A 16715-nucleotide genomic window follows, 5' to 3' on the forward strand; every position below is an offset into this window, starting at 1 on the left:
AGAGCACTATATAGGTAATAGGATGCCATTTGGGACACAGTCTCTCTTGGGTTCTTCATCTATCAGGAAATCCCAGTATAAAGGGTGTTGGCTGTAACTGATAAGGGGACTCAATTCGCAGGGCCACAGTTTTTGTCTCAAGTTTTTTATGGAGTGTAATTACTTCTGATGACTGTAAACATATTGACATGAAATGTTAACCCATACCATAATATTACTGTCTGAAACCACGTGTGACATCACTGGCTGGTACTTTATGTGTGCTAGAGTAATGTGACTCAAATTCAATGGACCTGCTGGTCTTTTGTGTATGTGTGCTTCACATGGTTGTGTGTGTCTGTGCATCACGTGTGTGTGGTTGTATGTGTGTGGTTGTGTGTCTGCATCACGTGTGTGTGGTTGTATGTGTGTGTGTGTGGTTGTGTGTCTGTGCAACACGTGGGTGTGTGAGAAAAGGAGCACACAGACTAAAGTTTTATATTAGCTAGTGTAATAGGACACATTGAGTAGTGAACGTGTGTGTGTGTGTGTGTGTGTGTGTGTGTGTGTGTGTGTGTGTGTGTGTGTGTGTGTGTGTGTGTGTGTGTGTGTGTGTGTGTGTGTGTGTGTGTGTGTGTGCGTGTGCGTGTGTGCATACACAAGACAGATTATCTAGGGAGTGATCATTCAATCAAAGACGATGATTCATCTTCTCTGCATGCGCTCAGTGCGTGATTGATGACCCAGTGGTGTCTGGGTAATGTAGTAGAAACAGCTAACAGGAAGATGAATGGCTGTCGGAGTGAGACAATAAGCCGGAGAGGAGGAGGGAGTTGATAGGGTTCAGGGGAAATTAACACATCAGGGGTGAGTCATGGACAACGCCACACCCCCATCGCCATGACGATCACACGGCAACCAAATATGGTGGGGTGACCCGGGCGATGTCGCAGTAATGATGATGGAGTGGTGCGTTATGGGAAACAGGCATCTATTGCCCATGCGTCTCTGGTGAGTAATGTCTGTCTTCCCTGCGCCCTCCATTGCTCACTTTTGTGTTTTCCTTTGGTATGGGTGCACATATGCCATATCGACAGGGACATTTAGTTCCAAGGGTTTTTCTGTCAACCCGCTGCGTCTCAACCTTTTCATACTGTCACAGGAATAGAACAACATGAAACTGGTTGTACACAGGACATCAGCCATTTTGTCTCGGTTGCAATGGAGTCATGGAGGGACGATCTTATGGTTTCTTCTATTTTGACTTGAAGGGAGAAACACACAATTTTTCTCAGAAACCACACTTGAGGCCGTCATGCTGTCTGGTTTTGCCCCATGTCATGTGACGGGCCAGAGGCCTCAGCGAGGGAGATGGTTATCTCCTCTCAGTAGTAGAGGGGAACCCTGGGATATGTGGTCTCCAGTCTTTCTACTATATCAACATCTGGTTACACAGGGTTATAAAGAAAGAGAGAAGAATAAAACATACTGTCACAGTTTTGCCTATTAGCTTATTTGTTTGTTGCTAAATGTCACGCCCTGTCCATAGAGAGCCCTTGGTTCTCTATGGTGTAGTAGGTCAGCGCATGACTAGGGGGTGTTCTAGTATGTCTATTTCTATGTTGGTGCTAATATGGTTCCCAATTAGAGACAGCTGTTTATCGTTGCCTCTGATTGGGGATCATATTTAGGTAGCCATTTCCCCACCTGGGTTTTGTGGGATATTGTTTGTGTTAAGTTGCATGTCATATGTGGAACTATACTCGCGCTGCGCCTTGGTCCGCTCATTACGACGAACGTGACACTAAATCTGTGTATTTTCTATGTATTTCCTCTCTGTCGTTGCTTATTTTGTTGTTGCAAAATCGGTGTATTTCAGTGTATTTCCTCTATCTGGTCGTGCCTGTGCTTATTAAATCAATTGCAGTACAATCAACTCCCTCAGCAGGGGGAGCAGGCCTGAACAGTGTTTGAATGGAACCATGTCCTTGAGGTGAATGAGTTATGATGATGGGTTGTTTGTGTGATCTGATGGTACCAAGGGCAGTAAACAAACATTGGTGATCCAACATTCAAGGTTATACATTGAACATTGGCCGTGCTTGTCAATGTACCTACACACAAATATTCTGTTTCCACACGTGAAACTACCCATGAAATTCTCCCCATGTTCCTCCCTCTCTCACGCTCTCTCTCTTTCTCTCTCTCCCTCCCAATATCAGGACTCGAAGCGCTCGGCGGAGATCGTACCATCGCCATCCCTTGACGTGTTCTTACCGGAGGATGAGGACAATCCGTATGAGTCCGTCACCACCGCCGTGACCCGCAAGCCCTGCTCGCTGGACATCGGCCTCTTCAACGCCTGCCCCCTCAACGGTAAGGACACACCCAGACCACCTGTTCAACAACCTCTGTATTCTACATTCACCTCCGTCACCGTTGTCATCTACTACTGTAGATTTTGAATATATACTACCGGTCAAAAGACCACCTACTTATTCAAGGGTTCTTCTTTATTTTTACTATTTTCTACATTGTAGAATAATAGTGAAGACATAATCTATGAAATAACACATGGAATCATATAGTCAACGAAAAAGTTTAACAAATCAAAATATATTTTAGATTTTAGATTCTTCAAATAGCCGCCTTGATGACAGATGTGCACTCTTGGCATTTTCTCAACCAGCTTCATGAGGTAGTCACCTGGAATGCATTTCAATTAACAGATGTGCCTTTGGTAATTTGTGGAATTTATTTACGTCTTAATGCGTTTGAGCCAATCAGTTGTGTCGTGACAAGTTAGGGTCAGTATACAGAAGTTAGCCCTATTTGATAAAAGACCAAGTCCATATTATTGCAAGAACAGCTCAATTTATTTCTTAATGTAACTAGGCAAGTCAGATAAGAACAAATTCTTATTTTCAATGACGGCCTGGGAACAGTGGGGTAACTGCCTGTTCAGGGACCATCAAGCGCTATGATGAAACTGGCTCTCCCGAGGACCGTCACAGGAAAGGAAGACCCAGAGTTACCTCTGCTGCAGAGGATACGTTCATTAGAGTTAACAGCCTCAGAAATTGCAGCCCAAATAAATGCTTCATAGAGTTCAGTTTGTGGAATTTCATATTTATGACTTCTTCACTATTATTCTACAATGTAGAAATAGTAAAAATAAAGAAGAACCCTGGAATGAGTAGGTGTGTTCTAACGTTTGACCAGTACTGTATATAATGAAGTAATTACAGGAACAACGATGGTCACCTCCGTTACCATCGGCCGCAGTTACCCCCGTCACCGCTGTCTGCACGATCACTGTAGGATATCTGGAGATCAAGATTAACCCAAACTGTCACGCAGTCACCCCTCAGCAGCGGGTCCACGTTCTCGTTGTCATTGATACCATATCCGCTCTGTCAGTGTGTGACCCGATGTTTGACGAGGGCATAGAGCTCCGCTCAGTTCTCAGGCGTCGCAGCCGAAGCCGTCGCAGCACAGTGCCCAGGGTTCTCATTTTACTCTCTACCAATACCATGGTGGGCTACATCACGGGTTGTCCTGGCAACTGTGCCTCTACCACACTCCCAGTAAAAAGGTGGTGAGTCAGCGGTGGGTTGTCATGGTAACTGTGGTTGGATTAGTCGTGGTGAGAGTTAGGCTGTTTGTTTTTTGTCTGGATGTTGCTGTGTGATTGACTTCTAATGGGTGAAGGAAACCTACAATGCCGTTGTATACATCTCAGGTGTGTGTGGAGCTTCTTCATGTCAGCCTACAAGGACAGTGGCTCTGAGTCACTCCTTCATACACACACAGACTTCAGAGGTGAGATTTCTCCGGGGTTCAGCTCAGGATAAGTGCTAACTAAACTAATCAGAGGAGGGCTGGGGGGAATAAGGGATTCCTGCATTTAGCACAATCACTCAGATCTGTAATGAGACATGACTGTGAGCCACTCACACTCTCTCTTTTCTGGAGAGAGAAAAGAAACAAGAGACAGAGATAGAGAGTGTGAGAGAGACATGGAGAGAAAGCGAGAGATAGAGAGAAGGAGCAACCGAAAGAGTGCGAAAGAGACATGGAACAAGGAGAAGAGCCCAGTCTGGGGCTCAACATTTCCCCGGTATTTTACAAATGTTCCATCCCAAGTATAAATCACTTTTCTCTGGATAACCCTGTTTTTCCGGACAAAATTGCAAGCGTATAAAGTATATCAATATGTCTGGAATTGATTAGAGCTTTGATCAGCATGAAAATTCAAGCCTGATGCTACCTGAGCCTGATAAGCCATGCATTAAAGACATTTTATGAGCCATACATTAAAGACATTTTATGAGCCATACATTAAAGACATTTTATGAGCCATACATTAAAGACATTTTATGAGCCATGCATTAAAGACATTTTATGAGCCATACATTAAAGACATTTTATGAGCCATGCATTAAAGACATTTTATGAGCCATACATTAAAGACATTTTATGAGCCATACAATAAAGACATTTTATGAGCCATACATTAGACATTTTATGAGCCATACATTAAAGACATTTTATGAGCCATACATTAAAGTCATTTTATGAGCCATACATTAAAGACATTTTATGAGCCATACATTAGACATTTTATGAGCCATACATTAAAGACATTTTATGAGCCATGCATTAAAGACATTTTATGAGCCATACATTAAAGACATTTTATGAGCCATGCATTAAAGACATTTTATGAGCCCTGCATTAAAGACATTTTATGAGCCATACATTAGACATTTTATGAGCCATACATTAAAGACATTTTATGAGCCATACATTAAAGACATTTTATGAGCCATACATTAAAGACATTTTATGAGCCATACATTAAAGACATTTTATGAACCCAAGCACCAAAAAACCCAAATGATTGTGCCGTTATCCAAGACATAGCCTTTGATATACAGTATAGGCTACTGCACATTACCCACAACAGAAGAACAAAGCCCTTAGATGTAGCTAGCTACAGTGCATTCGGAAAGTATTCAGACCCCTTGACTTTTTCCACATTTTGTTACGTTACAGCCTTATTCTAAAATGTATTACATTGAAAACAGTTTACAATTGAAAACAGGTTTTTAGAAATGTTTGCAAATGTATGAAACATAAAAAACATAAAATACCTTCTTTACATAACTATTCAGACCCTTTACTATGAGACTTGAAATTGAGCTCAGGTGCATCCTGTTTCCCTCAGATCATCCTTGAGATATTTCTACAACTTGGAGTACACCTGTGGTAAATTCAATTGATTGGACATGATTTGGAAAGGCACAAATCTGTCTATATCAGGTCCCACAGTTGGCGGTGCATGTCAGAGAAATAAAAAACAAGCCATGAGGTCAAAGGAATTGTCCGTAGAGCTCAGAGAAAGGATTGTGTCAAGGCACAGGTCTGGTGAAGGGTACCAAAAGATTTCTGCAGCATTGAAGGTCCCCAAGAACACAGTGGCCTCCATCATTTTTAAATGGAAGAAGTTTTGAACCACCAATAATCTTCCTAGAGCTGGCCACTCGGCCAAACTGACCAATTGGGGGAGAAGGGCTTGCTCGGGGAGGTGACCAAGAACCCGATGGTCACTCTGACAGAGCTCCAGAGATCCTCTGTGGAGATGGTTGTCCTTCTGGAAGGTTCTCCCATCTCTGCAGCATGCCACCAATCAGTGGCCGGACCGAAGCCACTCTTCAGTAAAAGGCACATGCCAGCCCACTTGGAGTTTGCCAAAAGGCACCTAAAGGACTCTGACCATGAGAAATTCTCTGTTCTGATGAAATCAAACTCTGTTCCACATGTTATTGTGTTACAGCCTGAATTCAAAATGTATTAAAAATATATTTTTTCACACCCATCAACAATACCCCATAATGACAAAGTGAATGTCTGATTTACATAAGTATTCACACCCCTGAGTCAATACTTTGTAGAAGCACCTTTGGCAGTGATTTAATTTAACCTTTATTTAACTAGGCAAGTCAGTTAAGAACAAATTCTTATTTTCAATGGCAGCCTAGGAACAGTGGGTTAACTGCCTGTTTAGGGGCAGAACTACAGATTTGTACCTTGTCAGCTCGGGATCCCGATTCCAGCTGTAAGTCTTTCTGGGTAAGCCTATAAGAGTTTTCCACACCTGGATTGCGCAATATTTACCTATTATTCTTTTCAACATTCTTCAAGCTCTGTCAAATTGGTTGTTGATCATTGCTGGGCAACCATTTTTAGATCTTGCCGTAGATTTTCTAGTAGATTCTTGAACAGGATTATCTATTTTGGATGCAATTTGAATGGAATTGATGAGAGAGAGAGACTGTGAGAGAGTGCTCACATGCACTCTGATTTAAAGCAATGATATTCGAGTGATAGGCTGTTTAAAACCAAACAATTATCTTTACAAATAAAATAATAAGGTGACCCCGAAAGCCAGATGGAGATGTGTAAATTAGACACGCATTCAGTCTTTATATTATTGTAGCATAGATTGTTGCAGGAAATGTAGGCCTACCTGTCACAAGATAAAAAGTTACCATGATGAGATGAAACAGGCATTGTAAACTGCGCTCCGTACTGAGATGCGCTGTCTGTCCCCACCCTGAGCGTTGATGATTGATCATGCAGATAGCAGAGCGAAGGCTGTAGAGAAGCTAGATTTAGACATTGCATATCATTTAATAGTTCCATTTCATGTCATGCTGTTCATAGAAATAATTTATTATAATATACCGGTTTGTCGCAGTTATTTATCCTGGGAAAAGGGAGTAGAGTTTGGGAAGGAAATCTCAGTAAATCTCAGTAACCTGGTTCCCAGTATTCAACCCTAGCCCAGTCACATGCTGTCCTATGCTGTATAGTTAGCTGGCAGAAGCAGCAGCAGCAGTTTTAAAGGAAAGATACCTGTCCTACGCTGTATAGTTAGCTGGCAGTGCAACAGGCAGCAGCAGCTTTAAAGGAAAGATACCTGTCCTATGCTGTATAGTTAGCTGGCAGAAGCAGCAGCATCTCTAAGGAGGCTCTAAACCTCTGTGGTCTTAATGAGAAGACTTTTTACATCTCAAATCTACCTCTCACTGTCTGCTACTGCAGACCTACCTGGCTGGGGCATAGGGACTTAGGGACGACTTAGGCATGACATAGGGACTACTAACTTGTCCTCAGAGATGATGCTGAGATGATGATGACTAAGTCAGTAGCATCCACCAAAAATAACCATGCTGTCTCACAGTATGCATTGTGTCTTAGTGTTGCACTTTCCCCTGTCAGTGTGTCTACTTAAATGTACTCTTCAATCTTTCTTTCCCCCTCTCTCTCTCTTTCTCTCTCGCTCTTTCTCTCCCTCTCTCTCCTTCACAGTGTAAGATCACCTCAAACGGCTCGTTCACAGCCACTGTGTCTCTATGTGTGCTGCAGAAGCACATAGGCTACACATACTGCATAATGAAACCTCTTCAGGGGGGAAGACACAGCACAGTAGCAATCTGTTTCAATGCAGTTACATTTAGCAAACAGCTAGAATAGTAAGGGACTCTTATATACTGTATAATCTAACAGCGTATAAAGGAGCCCACAGACAGGGATATTATGGGTTTTTGAAAGCAGGGTGTCTTAATATAGTGACGATGAGGCTTAGAGGCCTGCAATCACGTACAGGGCAGGAGACCGACGGCTAGCTATCACCGCTAAGTGGTTAGCGGTAATGGCTATCGACTCCAAGGGTAAACACATGGGCTACTGCAGCCACACACACACGCACTCACCAAATATACGCAGACAGGCGTGCACACACACACACCAGAAAATAGTTCTTGACACACACAAACTTTCACTTTCAATTGACCCTCCCACAGCATCTACCCTTCCCTTCCTCCGATCCAATGCTTCCACTCCTCTCTGCTCCCCCTCCTTTATCCTCCTTCCCTTCTTTCCCTGAGGCTGAAGCCAAGATGTCGTTCTGTTCCAGTCCATTTCCCCCCGTGATGAAGCTCTGGAGGTGACATTTGGGTAATTGTGCTCAGACTAACCAACGACAACACGAAATAAGAAGCACAACTAACTCTCCAGGCTCTGCCATTAGAACAGTCACGTCCCATTGAGTATGGGCAAGGAGGGGTGGGGTGTGGGAGGAATTGTGAGGCATACACACACGTTACGCACGTTACACACACACACACACACACACACACTTTCACTCCTCCCTCCCGCGCGCTGAGATTTTCCCCACCACTTGTTGGCAGCCATTTTGTTTGAATCATTAAAGAGGAGTGGTGAACTGCTCATGAATATTCACATGTAATTGACCAACCACCTGTGTTCATGCATACAGAGTCAACACCATATCTCTCTGGAGTCAGAGGCTGGGGTTGTGGAATACTACCAAGATGGATATTATTATCAGTATGGCAAGGCTGAACACAGTCAAATTATCATGAGACCAAACGGTAGGAGACAGATGGTACAATATGCTTTTCATATCAAGAGGGCAGACTAGGTTTGAACACAGCCTATACAATATTACTGTGCTAATAACTATGCTTCTACTGAGCAAGAAATATCAACTCAACCTTGAAGTACCTAAGGTACTGGATCGGAGTTGAAGGATTTATGACAGTCAGCTGTTTGATCATAAGTTGAAAAAGTTGTTGTTAATTAGTGCAAGGCTGGAACAAAACCGTACACACCCTGTGGGTCTCCAGCAATTGTTCATTTTTTTTTTTTAAACATCAAAATTGTTGTGATGAAGTCTGCAAACTTTTAGCTCAAGGCTTATTCCTTCAGCGGCAGATCCTGGCTTGAAACATGTTTTGTTTACTAGGTGACTCACAAAAAAACAATGTCTGAGAACCACTAATCTGTGATATGAAAAAGGCCAAGATAATAGCACATCTCTGAAATGGTTTTAGATTGCTCTGGTGCGGTATCACTAGGGCAAGATAATAGCACATCTCTGAAATTGTTTTAGATTGCTCTGGTGCGGTATCACTAGGGCAAGATAATAGCACATCTCTGAAATGGTTTTAGATTGCTCTGGTGCGGTATCACTAGGGCAAGATAATAGCACATCTCTGAAATGGTTTTAGATTGCTCTGGTGCGGTATCACTAGGGCAAGATAGTACATCTCTGAAATGGTTTTAGATTGCCCTGGTGCGGTATCACTAGGGCAAGATAATAGCACATCTCTGAAATGGTTTTAGATTGCTCTGGTGCGGTATCACTAGGGCAAGATAGTACATCTCTGAAATGGTTTTAGATTGCTCTGATAGTGCTATCGAGCTGAAAGTTGTGAACGTTCTGGGCCTATTGATCCACAGACAGCTGAACATCAAATGACTAGAATCACCCCCTCCAAATTATGGGCTGTTAGAATTGCACATGATTTCATGTTCGTAAACACTCTTTCAGATCTGAGAACTTTCATAGGTTAAAGTTCAAGTGTGGACACCGATAAAGACAGAGAAAAGAGTGTGTGTGTGTGTGTGTGAGCGTTTTGTCAGGTGCCCAGTTGTGGTGCAAGCTTTTGTTTTGCTGTGTCGTGTCAAGCTGTGTTAGGATAGTTCCAGAAAGAGGGGATTTTGCTCTCTGGAAGCCCAGTTTGGATGCTCTTTCCCTGGGTGTGAAGTATCTGGGCTCCCACTTTCCTCCTGTCCGGTTGGAGGTTCTCAAGCCTATTCTCTCTGTGTGTGTGTGTGTGTGTGTGTACACTATAGCTGTTTCAAAGTAGCATGTTGTTTTGTTGCACATTTGACACTAAAGGACAATCCTGTATGAGATGTAGCGTTGAGAGGCAGACCTGTAATTGGTGCATTCTGCGACATGATAGTGGGAGCTTAACTGTAATTGGTGCATTCTGCGACATGATAGTGGGAGCTTAACTGTAATTGGAGCATTCTGCGACATGATAGTGGGAGCTGAACTGTAATTGGTTAATGGGGAATGGCATTGGGAGCATGTGAGCAGCTACACACACAAACACGCGCATAAACCCAAACACACACATACTGTACATACACACACACCCTATATAGCCCCAGGATAATATCCCATCAGTACTGTACAGCAGGGAGCATCAACTAGATTCAGCCGTGGGGATATTTATTATTGAGTGGATGGTCGGGGGCCAGAACATAATTATGAATCATTTGCAGACTGCAAGAAGCCCAAACAGATATAATGTTTGACTAAAACATAATCATTTCAAACCTTGATTATATTTGTATACAATCACATATCTACCTATAATGCGTGAGAATACTTTGAAATATATTTCCTAAATTACAATCACTATGAGCTGATTTGCTGGTCTTTTTACAGACTTATGTTTAACAAGTTTTATTTTGCTCAAAAATCTTAGGAGGGGAGGGGGGCAAATGAAATCACACGCGGCCAAATTTGGCCCGCTGGCCGCCAGTTGGAGAACCCTACTGTACTGCATGCCTGCATTAACTAGCTGTACAGCTGGTCTGGCCTATTAACACAGACTGGTCTGTCTGTGCTGCTAACACAGACTGTCTTTGCAACACACACACCCTCTCACCAATCATCAGTGCTGACAGGCTTATTTACTCTACAGGAAAATACCATATCGTTCTATATTTATACCTCTGATCGCCCCTCTCTCTCTCTCTCTCTTTCTTTCTTTCTTTCTTTCTTTCTCTTTCTCTTTCTTTCTTTCTTTCTATTTCTCTATCTATCTCTGTCTTGCTGTCTCTCTCTGTCTCCCCCTTTCTCTCTCTCTACCTACCTTCTCCCTCTCATACAAACACTTTCTTCCTCCCGCTCTCTCCTCTCTGCTGTATCTCTCTATCTTATAGCCCGCTCTTTCTCTACCTCTCCCATCAACTACCTCCCTCCCTCAGACTGTCTTTGTGACACACACACACACACCCTCACGTCAATCATCAGTGCTGACAAACTTATTTACTCTACAAGAAAATAGAAAATACCATATCTGTTTATATTTATCCCTCAGACCCCCCCCTCTCTCTCTGTCGCTCTGTCTCTTTATCTCGGTCTCTCTACCTATCTTCTCATACAAACACTTTCTTCCTCCCAGATAGGTTTGGACGGTATACTGTATGTACCAGGTGTATTCAACACTTACCATGCAAGGTCCAGAACCTACTGGTTTTCTGTTCTATCTGATTAATTAATTGCACCTATTTGGTGTCCCTGTTCTACATCAGTCCCTGATTATTAAAAAACGCAGTGGAACTGGCTTTGATGTCCAGATGTGAGTTTTTTTATACCGTCAATACTATTGAAACAATTTCTTATATATATTTTTTATACATTTCAATATAAACTCAGAAAAAAAAAGAAACGCCCCTTTTTCAGGACCCTGTCTTTCAAAAATAATTTGTGAGGAGGAGCTGCACTGCAGTACTTAATGCAGCTGGTGGCCACACCAGATACTGACTGTTACTTTTGATTTTGACCCCCCTTTGTTCAGGGACACATTATTCTACTTCTGTTAGTCACATGTCTGTGGAACTTGTTCAGTTTATGTCTCAGTTTCTGAATCTTGTTATGTGCATACAAATGTTTACACATGTTAAGTTTGCTGAAAATAAACGCAGTTGACAGTGAGAGGACGTTTCATTATTTGCTGAGTTTATATTTTAGTAATAAGCATTTCACTACACCCGCAACAACATCTGCTAAATATGTGTATGCGACCAATAAAATGTTATTTGATGTTATATATTTGTTGTTACTTTTTAAGTAAATGCCTGCAGTCAACTTGTGCAATACGTTAGGACATGGCTCTACAACCCTGTTGATGGAGCACTGCCCTCCTGTTGGTTTTGCTCCAACCCCAGTTGTAAGTGACCTGATTCGGGTATCAACCAGCTCATTATTATATGCTCTAGATTAGAGTTGGAGTTAAAACCTACAGGATGGTATCTCTCCAGGAACAGGGTGGGAGTTAAAACCTACAGGACGGTATCTCTCCAGGAACAGGGTGGGAGTTAAAACCTACAGGACGGTAGCTCTACAGGAACAGGTTGGGGTTAACCTACAGGACGGTATCTCTCCAGGAACAGGGTGGGAGTTAAAACCTCGACAGGAACAGGATGGTATCTCTCCAGGAACAGGGTGGGAGTTAAAACCTACAGGACGGTAGCTCGACAGGAACAGGGTTGGAGTTAACCTACAGGACGGTATCTCTCCAGGAACAGGGTGGGAGTTAACCTACAGGATGGTATCTCTCCAGGAACAGGGTGGGAGTTAAAACCTACAGGACGGTAGCTCGACAGGAACAGGGTTGGAGTTAACCTACAGGACGGTATCTCTCCAGGAACAGGGTGGGAGTTAAAACCTACAGGACGGTAGCTCTACAGGAACAGAGTTGGAGTTAACCTACAGGACGGTATCTCTCCAGGAACAGGGTGGGAGTTAAAACCTACAGGACGGTAGTTAACCTCGTATCTCTCCAGGAACAGGGTGGGAGTTAACCTACAGGACAGGGTTGGAGTTAACCTCTCCAGGAACAGGGTTGGAGTTAACCTACAGGACGGTATTTCTCCAGGACAGGGTGGGAGTTAAAACCTACAGGACGGTAGATCTACAGGAGTTAAAACCTACAGGATGGTAGCTCTACAGGAACAGGGTGGGAGTTAACCTACAGGACGGTAGCTCTACAGGAACAGGGTGGGAGTTAAAACCTACAGGATGGTAGCTCGACAGGAACAGGGTTGGAGTTAAAACCTACAGGACGGTAGCTCTACAGGAACAGGGTTGGAGTTAAAACCTACAGGACGGTAGCTCTACAGGAGTTAAAACCTACAGGATGGTAGCTCTACAGGAGTTAAAACCTACAGGACGGTAGCTCTACAGGAACAGGGTTGGAGTTAAAACCTACAGGACGGTAGCTCTACAGGAACAGGGTTGGAGTTAAAAACCTACAGGATGGTAACTCTACAGGAACGGGGTTGGAGTTAAAACCTTCAGGAATGTAGCTCTACAGAAACAGGGTTGGAGTTAAAACCTACAGGGCGGTAGCTCTACAGGAAGAAGGTTGGAGTTAAAACCTACAGGACTGTTGCTCTACAGGAACAGGGTTGGAGTTAAAACCTACAGGACAGTAGCTCTACAGGAACAGGGTTGTAGGTAAAACCTACAGGACGGTAGCTCTACAGGAACAGGGTTGGAGATAACCTACAGGACGGTATCTCTCCAGGAACAGGGTGGGAGTTAAAACCTACAGGACTGTAGCCATACAGGAACAGGGTTGGAGTTAAAACCTACAGGACGGTACCTCTACAGAAGTTAAAACCTACAGGACGGTAGCTCTACAGGAACAGGGTTGGAGTTAAAACCTACAGGACTGTAGCTCTACAGGAACAGGGTTGGAGTTAAAACCTACAGGACGGTAGCTTTACAGGAACAGGGTTGGAGTTAAAACCTACAGGACGGTATCTCTCCAGGAACAGGGTGGGAGTTAAAACCTACAGGACGGTATCTCTCCAGGAACAGGAAGGGAGTTAAAACCTACAGGACGGTAGCTCGACAGGAACAGGGTGGGAGTTAACCTACAGGATGGTATCTCTCCAGGAACAGGGTGGGAGTTAAAACCTACAGGACGGTAGCTCGACAGGAACAGGGTTGGAGTTAACCTACAGGACGGTATCTCTCCAGGAACAGGGTGGGAGTTAAAACCTACAGGATGGTAGCTCTACAGGAACAGAGTTGGAGTTAACCTACAGGACGGTATCTCTCCAGGAACAGGGTGGGAGTTAAAACCTACAGGACGGTAGCTCGTCAGGAACAGGGTTGGAGTTAACCTACAGGACGGTAGCTCGTCAGGAACAGGGTTGGAGTTAACCTACAGGACGGTATTTCTCCAGGAACAGGGTGGGAGTTAAAACCTACAGGACGGTATCTCTACAGGACAGGGTGGGAGTTAAAACCTACAGGACGGTAGATCTACAGGAGTTAAAACCTACAGGATGGTAGCTCTACAGGAACAGGGTGGGAGTTAACCTACAGGACGGTAGCTCTACAGGAACAGGGTGGGAGTTAAAACCTACAGGACGGTAGCTCGACAGGAACAGGGTTGGAGTTAAAACCTACAGGACGGTAGCTCTACAGGAACAGGGTTGGAGTTGAAACCTACAGGACGGTAGCTCTACAGGAGTTAAAACCTACAGGACGTTAGCTCTACAGGAGTTAAAACCTACAGGACGGTAGCTCTACAGAAACAGGGTTGGAGTTAAAACCTACAGGCCTTTAGCTCTACAGGAACAGGGTTGGAGTTAAAACCTACAGGACGGTAGCTCTACAGGAACAGGGTTGGAGTTAAAAACCTACAGGATGGTAACTCTACAGGAACGGGGTTGGAGTTAAAACCTACAGGGCGGTAGCTCTACAGAAAGAAGGTTGGAGTTAAAACCTACAGGACTGTTGCTCTACAGGAACAGGGTTGGAGTTAAAACCTACAGGACAGTAGCTCTACAGGAACAGGGTTGTAGGTAAAACCTACAGGACGGTAGCTCTACAGGAACAGGGTGGGAGTTAAAACCTACAGGACTGTAGCCATACAGGAACAGGGTTGGAGTTAAAACCTACAGGACGGTACCTCTACAGAAGTTAAAACCTACAGGACGGTAGCTCTACAGAAACAGGGTTGGAGTTAAAACCTACAGGACTGTAGCTCTACAGGAACAGGGTTGGAGTTAAAACCTACAGGACGGTAGCTTTACAGGAACAGGGTTGGAGTTAAAACCTACAGGACAGTAGCTCTACAGGAACAGGGTTGGAGTTAAAAACCTACCAGATGGTAACTCTACAGGTACAGGGTTGGAGTTAAAACCCACAGGACGGTAGCTCTACAGGAACAGGGTAGGAGTTAAAACCGACAGGACTGTAGCTCTACAGGAATAGGGTGGGAGTTAAAACCTACAGGACTGTAGCTCTACAGGAACATGGTTGTAGTTAAAACCGACAGGACTGTAGCTCTACAGGAACAGGGTTGGAGTAAAAACCTACAAGACTGTAACTACAGGAACAGGGTTGGAGTTAACCTACAGGACTGTAGCTCTACAGGAACAGGGTTGGAGTTAAAAACCTACAGGACTTTAGCTCTACAGGAACATGGTTGGAGTTAAAACCTACAGGATGGTAGCTCTACAGGAACAGGGTTGGAGTTAACCTACAGGACTGTAGCTCTACAGGAACAGGGTTGGAGTTAAAAACCTACAGGACTTTAGCTCTACAGGAACATGGTTGGAGTTAAAACCTACAGGACGGTAGCTCTACATGACCAGTCAAAGGTTTTGACACACCTACTCATTCAAGGGTTCTTCTTTATTTTGACTATTTTCTACATTGTATAATTATAGTGAAGACATCAAAGCTATGAAATAACACATATGGACGGTAGATCTACAGGACAGTAAATCTACAGGAACAGGGTTGGAGTTAAAACCTACAAGACTGTAACTCTACAGGAGCAGGGTTGGAGTTAACCTACAGGATGGTATCTCTCCAGGAACAGGGTGGGAGTTAAAACCTACAGGATGGTAGCTCTACAGGAACAGGGTTGGAGTTAACCTACAGGACGGTAGCTCTACGGGAACAGGGTTGGAGTTAACCTACAGGATGGTATCTCTACAGAACAGGGTGGGGTTTGGAGATCTACAAGTTAAAACCTACAGGATGGTAGCTCTACAGGAACAGGGTTGGAGTTAACCTACAGGACGGTAGCTCTACAGGAACAGGGTGGGAGTTAAAACCTACAGGACGGTAGCTCTACAGGAGTTAAAACCTACAGGATGGTAGCTCTACAGGAACAGGGTTGGAGTTAAAACCTACAGGACGGTAGCTCTACAGGAACAGGGTTGGAGTTAAAAACCTACAGGCCGGTAACTCTACAGGAACGGGGTTGGAGTTAAAACCTACAGGACTGTAGCTCTACAGGAACGGGGTTGGAGTTAAAACCTTCAGGACTGTAGCTCTACAGGGTTGGAGTTAAAACCTACAGGATGGTAGTTACAGGAACAAGGACTTTAGCTCTACAGGAACAAACCTACAGGACTGTAGCTCTACAGGAACAGGGTTGGAGTTAAAACCTACAGGACGGTAGCTCTACAGGACCAGTCAAAAGTTTTGAACACCTACTCAGGAGGGTTCTTACTTTATTTTGACTAACAGAATTATAGTGAAGACATCAAAGCTATGAAATAACACATATGGATGGTAGATCTACAGGACAGTAGATCTACAGGAACAGGGTTGGAGTTAAAACCTACAGGACTGTAGCTCTACAGGAACAGGGTTGGAGTTAAAACCTACAGGACTGTAGCTCTACAGGAACAGGGTTGGAGTTAAAACCTACAAGACTGTAACTCTACAGGAACAGGGTTGGAGTTAACCTACAGGACTGTAGCTCTACAGGAACAGGGTTGGAGTTAAAACCTACAGGATGGTAGCTCTACAGGAACAGGGCGGGAGTTAAAACCTACAGGACGGTAGCTCTACAGGATTTCAAACCTACAGGATGGTAGCTCTACAGGTACAGGGTGGGAGTTAACCTACAGGACGGTAGCTATACAGGAGCACTGTGGGAGTTAAAACCTACAGGACGGTAGCTCTACAGGAACAGGGTTGGAGTTAAAACCTACAGGACGGTAGCTCTACAGGAACAGGGTGGGAGTTAACCTACAGGACAGTAGCTATACAGGAGCAGGGTGGGAGTTAAAACCTACAGGACGGT

The 16715-nt window shown here is 43.9% G+C and overlaps 1 protein-coding gene across 1 annotated transcript in view; it reads left to right on the plus strand.

Annotated features, from left to right (window-relative positions):
• Nucleotides 1-16715, plus strand: part of LOC135515071 (ankyrin repeat and sterile alpha motif domain-containing protein 1B-like) — a 416040-nt gene that overhangs the window by 225720 nt on the left and 173605 nt on the right. The window contains 1 exon segment of the mRNA XM_064938895.1: nt 2202-2355. Within this exon segment, the coding sequence (XP_064794967.1) occupies nt 2202-2355 (154 nt within the window).

The sequence above is a fragment of the Oncorhynchus masou genome, chromosome 26 (assembly GCF_036934945.1).
Source record: "Oncorhynchus masou masou isolate Uvic2021 chromosome 26, UVic_Omas_1.1, whole genome shotgun sequence".
NCBI lineage: Eukaryota > Metazoa > Chordata > Actinopteri > Salmoniformes > Salmonidae > Oncorhynchus > Oncorhynchus masou.